The following is a 9424-nucleotide window of genomic DNA, read 5'->3' on the forward strand; positions in this document are numbered from 1 at the left end:
GCAAAGTGGCTCCATAGCTCCAAAGTGCCTTTCCCAATGTTGACACTGCACTTAGAAATAATCCCTGACTCTGACTTACAAATTCCCAAATGCCATCAGAGAGAGAGATCATTTATGACGTTGGGACTTCTAAAAAATTATTTGAGGTGGACGAAAACGCATTGAACTGTCTGCCAGTGATTTAAACTGAACAACATGACCTTCTGTGACGACTTGATTTTATTAGGGACTTTGCTTTTAAAAAGAACATGGAAAATGAGTTTTCAATGGCGCTGAGTGGCATTTCAGACATTTTAGATCTCTGCTTGACTGTTTATGGGGTTGTAAGGAGATGTTCGCTGATCAACATTCATACTTAAAGGGTTAGTTCACCCAAAAATGAAAATTCTGTCAGTATTTACTCACCCTCATGTTGTTCCAACCCAGTAGGACCTTCGTTCATCTTTGGAACACGAATTAAGATATTTTTGATGAAATCTGAGGGCTGGATCACTCCACCATACTCCTCCATAGACTTCTTGAGGGATTGAACTTGCAAGCCCCAAAAAGTTATTACAGACATCGTTAAAATAGTCCAAGTTACTACAGTGGCTCAATCTTAAGTGTATCAAATTACGAGAATACTTTTTGTGCGCAAAAAAACAAAAATAACAACTTTATTTCAACTATTCATTTCCTTCTCTGTGGGCCTCGAGTCAGTTCACTAGTGTAAAAGCGTATAGCTTCTGTTGTTGTACGTCACACGCATCACCCACATGACCAGCGTCGGCCAATAGTGAGCCTACGTTTGACGTAGCTCTACGCTATTACACTAAGTTAACTGACTAGAGGCCAACAGAGAAGGAAATGAATAGTTGAAATAAAGTCGTTATTTTTGTTTGTTTTTGCGCACAAAAAGTATTCTCGTCGCTTGATAAACTTAAGATTGAGCCACTGTAGTCACTTGGACTATTTCAACAATGTTTTTAATAACTTTTCGAGGCCGGCAAGTTTCAATCCTTTTGAAGCCTATGGAGGAGTATGGAGGAGTGATCCAGCTCTCAGATTTCATCAAATATATCTTAATTCGTGTTCCGAAGATGAACGAAGGTCTTACGGGGTTGGAACAACATGAGGGTGAGTAAATACTGACAGAATTTTCATTTTTGGGTGAACTATCCCTTTAAGGCCATTTATGGGCTCGTCCAGATAACACATGTTCTTTACTTCATTTGACCATTGGCAGCTTTGGCATTTGTTGTCACTGGCAAGTCTGCTGTGCTTTTGTCGATACTCTGTAGTGGTTCTTTGGTCACATCAATGCACATTTACAAGCTGAAAATTACAGACATGGATGCTCTTTTAGCATCATGCTATTCTAAAGTCCTGGCTCATGAATATTAATTACTTCATGTGACAAGGAGCTTAAATGGATAGCCCATCCAAAAATGAAAATTCTGTCATAATTTCTTCAAACCTGCATGACCCAAAATAAAATGTTTAAAAAATGTTGGTAATGGTAACCCAAAAGTTTTTTTGTTACTACTGACTTCTTTTGCATGACCCCCCCCCCCCCCACACATCTGAAAAACAAAAACAAAAACCACACACACATAATATCTTATGTTCCAAAGCATCATCATCATAAACCTAATTATTATTCATGAGCTAAACTTCCCCCAAAGTAGTATCCATAATGTTGCATGCATTTACATGGCTTGTATGCAAGTTGTCAAAACAAATTGAAGCAATTAAAACAATATTATGTAACCAAATATACTGGTTATATTAGCCCTGTTTGGTTCAATGTTTACATTGAATGCAATGTAAGTCGCTTTGGATAAAAGTGTCTTCCAAATGAATCAGTAGTTCACATTAAAGTTAACTTCACTACGTCCTGGGCTCCATTAAACTTTTTGTTATATTCCTTTGTTCATCTACAGACTGGACAAGCTTATAGCCTAGTAGGGCAAGAGTTCTGTTACACAAAGATTGAACTGTCTTAACAATGTCAAAGTTCAAATGTACTCTCCAACTCTGAGCTGTGGCTTTAGAGTCTCTTGTGGTGGAGTACTTATAGTTCCAATCGGAAGAAGAAGGGACAGTGCCATTGGTGTTATGATCAATCCATGTGAGAACTTTTTGATGCAAGTCTAGCCCCAGAAATCGATATATCTCCTTGACCTTTTCCTCAGGATTCAAGGCCAAGTCTTCATAACGCACCAATAGATACCTTCCTCTCAGCCATGTGGGGTTCTGCAAGCCGGTCTCCACAGAATACTCGATATCTCTGCACGTGCTTGTTATCTGCGTCAGGTCCACATACCGCGGTTGGCGGCCAGTAGCGTTCCAGATCTTCCAGGCCCTGAATTTGCCAGCAAAAGCAGTCATGCGAGATGCAAGAATGGCTCGGGGGTCTCTCACCAAATGGACGATTCTCAAATCTAAACGGGGGTCTTCTGACAGCGTGCGTAGGTCGCCCACCTCTGGGATACGAACTGTTTTTATAACCACGTTGCTTCGTGCTTGGCAAGCCTGAGAGGCTAGAGTGAGGTTCAGTGCCTGGCACTTTTTCGGGCACCAGGATTCATCCGGTTGCCCTGCTAGAATCTCCTCGCCACCCTCCTGGCAGACAGGCGGCGTGCACAGGGCATGGCTGGAGCTGCGGCGGAAAAAGGTCCCAGTCATGTGATCCTGTGGTTCAGGGCGAATGTAGCTCTCCAGGAAGCTGAAGTCACAGTTGTAGAGATTGAGGAGGAGGTCTCGGTAGGCCCCCAGAAGAGCTCTGCCATCCAAAGCCCTTTTCAGGCGGATACTAGAATTGGTAAAGGCCTGTTGCACATGATAAAGAGGCTCAAAAACATAAAATATGCCAGGATGTTGATTGAAAAGCTGTCCGGTAAAGGAGGAGCCACTACGGGTTTGCGCAAATAGAAGGATGTGCTTCCGAGCGGTGGCAGTGCTAGTCTCAGCAGGGACATGAATGTCATCGCAGAGAGATTTCCATCTCTGGTCTGGGGAAGAAAAGTAGAGAAAGTGAGATAATACGGCGCTCTGAAACCACAGAGGACATTATAGGGCCACAAAAGACCCAATTAGTTCAGCTTTATCTTTAATCAATCGGTTATTTGGGTAAGAAAAGAAATACCTGGAGATTTAGTTTAGGGGGAAAAAAAGTTTAATTCTAACAAAAACTTTAATAAAGTGCAATTTTAAAAGCATATCTTCAAAGCAGAGAGAAAATGTACAGCAATAATAGTTGTTTTGAAGTCTTGGATTGCCTCATTCTGCGATGGTAATCATTTCACCATTTTGGAGCATTATGTGGGAAATAAAACGTATAAAACTGAAAAGTGAACAATGACTGCATTTCTTCACATATGAAAAAAGTTGATGTGACTTTTGCTCAAAATGAACAATTACTATATATAGCAGGAGGGTTGGAGAGACTGATAACGCGTGTAATTACGGCTGATGAGAGACTGATTGCGCGTGGCACATTAGGTTGTGCGAGTCGACGCTTTCTGGAAGTGCAAACAGCTGGTCTATGAGGACATATTACGCTAGATTAATGATGAGATAATTGTAGAATTAATTATTGATATTCCATCTCTCGCTCCTTACAGAGGATGCGATGGGAATTTCCGGGTTGCATTTCTAATAGTTCTCTGCTAATTTCTTTCCTTATAAACTCACTCTTTACAGAAGTGATGACCTGAGCGAGATAAGCCTATAGAGAGAATGCCATTCAGACCCTTCAGCATAATCTTGTCAAACCAGCTAAAGCTACGTCTATAACCAAACATGAATTTTAATTGAATTTAAGTCTCTATGCAAACTATAATTTAATGGAGGGCTTAAGCTCTGTCTAAAAATGCATCCCGGCACTTGGACTTGAATACAAATTAAATTGATGACATATCGCAGATGGGTCATTGCTGTTATGCCGTTTTTGAGCTTAAAAAACTCCCTGTGTCAAGGTTTACGGGAGTATTCCTATGGGTTTTCAGATATGTTCTTCTGGTCAAGCTCAGATGCTTTATTTTTTCTTAATTCTAAGATTAATTACACAATGGCAAGAAAATGAACAGAATGAGCCATGTTTAAAAAATTTAATCGTAGCCTACCATAATATCATGTAATATTTTCTAACAAAATTAGATGCTTTGAAGTGTGAAAAACCAATTTCTAACCAACTAGATAAACAACTAAGCAAAAAATAGCTAAATTAACAATACATTATGCCTAATACTACTGTACTTGCTGAAAAGTAAAACTCAGGACATGTGGAAAAAAATACTACCGATTAAAACAGGTTTGTTTGACATATTTTGATTAAAGAAAAAAAAATGAAGGTATTAAAAATCTAGAATATTTCTTAAGGAACTGTCAGATATAAATAGTGGAAAACCTTGTTTTCCTTGTGGATTTCGTGAGCTTAGAATTATACGGTTCTATCTCCACTTTTGGTCGAAATTGAGTTTTTGACATAATCTTATCCATTAGGTGTTTATTAATGCCTGTGTGGTGTTATTTTTGTAAAAAGAAATATTTTTTTAGTAGTTATTAATAAAATAAAAAGGTTCCATCTCACAAAACAGCAGGGAAGTAAAAACTTTGATGCTCAATTTCTCAGAACTACCCTAAACGGAGATAGAACTGTATAATTCTAAGATTTGTTAATAAAAATACATGTAAATAAAATCCATCAGTAGGGTATTGGAAACCTGATGCTATTTGAATAAAAACCACACATTTCCACTTCCAAATTTCATTTTCCATTCTGAGGGTGACAGTACTATTCTGGAGGAAAGCTCATACAATGTTAAATGTCACTGTGAAAATCTAATTCTTCATGTTACAGGACAGTGACTCACCTTTACCCTGTCGTCCTTGGCAGTGGGCGGAGTCTTGGCATGGGCCACTGAAAGAGTCATGGAGGGAGCGGATGGCAGTGTACTGCACCCCCAAGGATGTGCACACGAGCAGCAGTAGTGTCTTCCACGAGCACTCCATACTGCTCCGTTACCATCACATTCTTCACTCTGTGAGGAAAGCATGCACACTTACATTTACTTTTATTTTCCATGGCTTTTATTTATTATAATAATATAGCATCCAGGAAGGATTACACTTTTCTTTATTTGTCAGAGTTTTTTTTCTCTCAATTTTAAGACTTTAATGCAAGTGCATATTAAGAAGATTTGTTTTAAGTATGCACCAAATTGCAAATAGTGTGTCTGCTTTGCATTTGATAATCATCACACTGAGTGCTTGTGGAGTTCCATCACAAATAGGCAGATGTGATATGCATTATCAATGTGGGAGCTATAACCTAAACAAGGAGTTGTTTGGAATTGGGACTTTAATTCATATTTTCTCACAATCACAGAATGGGCTACTTGGTCCTATTACCGTACTATTTCCATATTTAAATAAGTGCAAAACCGTAACCACATTAATAAAGGCTGCCATTTCTGTCACCCGGAGTAGTGTGAAATATTTGACAGCAGAATGATTTCTGAGGCTCATATGAGCCTAGCAAACAAATGACCAAGTTGATACATCTGAGTAAGAAATAATTCAAATAGTTTGCCAAATCTTGCCTATTATTCTATAATTGTGGTATAAGAGCATGTAAAAATGCTGACATGTTGTTTTACATCAAATGAAAATATAAAAAAAAAACTACTATAGTATCTCAGTGATTAAAAATAACACTGTTCCTGTCCAAGCAAGCAGTTCTTGGCCAGAATAAGCTGTGATGTGGACTAAACATTTGTCGTTTTGTCAAAGATCTGTCCATCAGCATGTGCTACAAAACAATAATGTGACTTTTTCTACCTCTGAATGCCTACAATTCAATTCAAAACTTTTAGAATTGCATCTCAGTGTTAGTCATATCATAGATGAAAACCCAAGCTAGTTGGTCTTTCCAACTACCGTTCCACTTTCCAAAAGCCGTTCCACTTTCAAAATACCCAAACCTGCTCCTAATCAATACGTTTCTGCAGTTTCCAGTTCACGCTGGTTGAGGTGTTCCTATTAGAAATGCAATATCTGCAACATATTCTGTGACTCTCATCAGTCTCATTTCTCTTCAAATGATGAAAAATACCATCTTAAATAATGCAGTGCCTATTTTAGCAGCGATGTGTTGCCAAATGTTTCTCTTGAGCCAGCCGTTAAGAAACATTTCATCAATCATAGGTGGCACAAAATTGGCAGTGATGGCCTCCAAGTACAATTTTCTCTGTTATTCCATGAATTTATATTGTCTGTGGTATCAGTGATTTTGTATGAAGAAAAGTAAGAAGTAGAAATCCCATATTACACATTCTCTACTGCAGCTAATATAAATTAACAGCCATGTCAGAAAAAAAATGTAGCATGGCAATTCTGGACGTTTTCAGAATTTCAAACACGTTGTTGGGCATACATTTACTGATATGACAATCAAGCACTCAACAAACTCCTTATCAATGAACAGCCATGTTGGTTGCCTCAGGTTCCTTGAACTTTGCATGAAAAAGCTCTTGCTGGCCTTCTAATTGAGCATGCAATGAGGTGGTTTCCCTGTGCTCTTCATTAGTCCCTGAGAGGGGCGAGTCACCATCGCAGTAATGGCAAGGGGTTCTTTAGATTTTTTTAATGTTCTACAATGTATGGCATTGCGGTAAAAAACGCCTTTTGGAAACTTTATTTTTATTTTGAAGTGTATATAATGACAGTTATATACAGCTATTGGCACGAGAGAGCTGTTTTACTAAAGCGCCATCAAGAGACTGATCAAATTGTTTTGTTTCTGTGACGATCAATGTATTGAATCTATTCATCTTACAGCTGTATGTGACCTGCTGGTCACATTTTTGTGAACCTCTGGATGGGTCGACTCTGTTTTCTGACACAACTGCACTTTTATTTATATTGGAAAGAGGCCAAGAACACATTATGGTGGCTCTTGAAATAATAATAAAAAAATAATCAATCTAACATATACTTCACCATCTAGACTGCAGTAAAGACAGTCTTTCTCTCTTCTTGTTATCTTGAAAGCCTCATTGGTTTCAGCTTTTATAGGACTTTCAGGGTTTTCTCTTATACAATAAACTCTCTTATGAATCTGCTTTTTCGTACAACAAACTGATTACCATATTGGGAATATAGGATGTAGGGGGGGAATTTATTTCCATCAGTGTGCACACATTGAGAGCTACGATTAGCTTTCTCTGCCATTTGATAAAATCGCTGCAGCCACATCGACCAACACAATCAAGCACCAGCACAATCATGCCCTATCAGACATGAAAGTGCTACAGAAAGAAAATTGATATCTATTCATCTGTCACATTTCTCCCCTGTAAATGTCTTTGGGTCTCTTGACCTTGCTGTGAATATGCTGTATTAATCTGCTTTAAAAACTCATTACAAAGATGACAGAGGCTTTCACCTCACCTAGTAAATGATTTAGAGAATTAATTCAATATATGAATACTTAGGAGTACAAAAATTCAAACTCACCACAATATAAAACTTAAGTTTACTCCCTGGCTAAAAAAAAAAAAAAAAAAGAAAGTTAAGCAAAATAAATCAATGTTTTGACAAGTTCTCAACCTACAGTATGATACGACTATAGAACATTTTTCACCACCCTGAATTGAATCACAGGAATGAAAAGACTTTTAATTTTTGTTTTAATGACGAGCAAATGTATTTATTCCCTTGCAAATTTACCATTAAAATGTTAATACAAGACTAGTGAGATATGGAGGATTCTAAGGTATGTGAAAGAACATAGGTTATTTGTCTAAACTCTCTCTGTGTGTCTATATGCCTACAGGCAGTATTATTCAATGTTAATGTGTTTTTATGGTCAATATAGCTATAGGCAATACACTAATGTGAGTGACAAATCAATAATATCCCATAAAGCATAAATAGAGAAAAGTCAAAAAGTCTATAGTGCATTACTAGCCTAAAATGGATTGCCTTCAGTTGGTTTGCTGATTTAAGGTAGTCTCATAGCCTGACCAAGGTATTCATGGTCTCCAAGCTGAGACGTACCCAAAAATCCCTTTAAAACCAGCCAGTAGACCATTATGACCAGGGTTGGAGACCATAAAAAGACTTGCAGTGCAGTTTAGTCTGGTTTGCAATATTTTTATAGATAGGCTACAGCATGTGTGATATGGAACAAGGTAAATGCATAATATTTTACATTTACTTTTTCTGCATAATCCTGTTAAGTGATTTACATATTTTATCATATTACACTTATAAAACGAATCATAGCCTACTTCACTCTATTAACAATGATGCCACTTTAATTACACAAATAACTTATTAAATATTTTACAAGCATCTTATTGGTATAGTGTATCACTGATCAGAATCAGGACTTCGCAGTTTACATTTCTAGTTTAGTTATAAGACTGAACACAGCCACATCTGTCAAGAGCATCACTCACACAGCCTCCGCTGTCACAACTTCTTGCCCAAGCTCCGGGAGAGGATGTAGGCGATCAAGCATTTGCAAGAAGTTAGTATTAGTATTGAGAGTATAATTTACACGGCAGACACACAACAAAAAACTAATGAACGAATTTAGATCGGAACGGACACTGACGAGAGGACGATCCACGGATCTCTTACCATTCACGATGCGCTGAAATATTCCTTGCATGGACTCGATCCAGTAAAGTTGCTATTCAGATAGTCCTGTTGTTCTCGAGTCAGCCCACCTATAAGTCAACCAAATGACGTGTGCTGAGCGTCTGTAGCCTAAGTGACAGATGGATAATGTTGGCTTTCTGAACAAGCAGGGGGTGGGCAGCGCGCGTGGATAACCAGTGGGGTTTTCTCTTCCTCTGTCATTGGTTCGCCTGCGTTCTGAAACGGGCATCAGGGAAGACAAGATTCTGGTTGCTTGTATAGGCTATCAGCTTGTAGGCTTCTAGCAGACGCAGGCTACTACAAACCAGTTGCTTTTTGCCAGAACTACCAGAACTTTTTTGAACTGTTCATTGGTTGTTGTGTGCCTATTTAGGCTAAGGGTTCACTCAAAAATGAAATTTCTGGTAGGCTATTTATTTACTCATCTTCATGTCGTTTCAAAACTGGATGACTGCGTTTACACGTGGCATCAGATGCGATCACCGTGATCCGATCGGATCATAAACCAATCAGGACACGGTGCGTTTACATCTGTCCACATCAAGTGGCTCAAGCCCAATTTATACTTCTGCGTCGAACTTACGCCGTAGCTACGCCGTAGGCTGTGCGTAGCGCGCGTACCCTCCGGCGTACCCTGACATGCACCTCTCCAAAAATGTAACAAAGCGTCTATTCTACGCGGACGCAAGCGCTGTGATTGGTCTGCTCAAACCGCTTCCTCGGGTTTCACATGCTCCCTCTGCGTGCGTCAACGCGGACAACGACGCAGAAG

The 9424-nt window shown here is 38.8% G+C and overlaps 1 protein-coding gene across 1 annotated transcript; it reads right to left on the reverse strand.

Annotated features, from left to right (window-relative positions):
- Positions 1–1682: 1682 nt before the first annotated feature.
- Positions 1683–8842, reverse strand: LOC143697041 (carbohydrate sulfotransferase 1). The gene is made up of 3 exons (XM_077193990.1): positions 8632–8842; positions 4857–5024; positions 1683–2993 (listed from the first exon to the last, which is right to left on the reverse strand). The coding sequence occupies exons 2-3, from the start codon at positions 4993–4995 to the stop codon at positions 1870–1872; spliced, it is 1263 nt and encodes a 420-aa protein (XP_077050105.1). The 5' UTR covers positions 4996–5024; positions 8632–8842; the 3' UTR covers positions 1683–1869.
- Positions 8843–9424: the final 582 nt, after the last annotated feature.

This window comes from Siphateles boraxobius, unplaced genomic scaffold (assembly GCF_051911475.1).
Source record: "Siphateles boraxobius isolate OS27281-9 unplaced genomic scaffold, OSU_SipBor_1 31, whole genome shotgun sequence".
Taxonomy (NCBI): domain Eukaryota; kingdom Metazoa; phylum Chordata; class Actinopteri; order Cypriniformes; family Leuciscidae; genus Siphateles; species Siphateles boraxobius.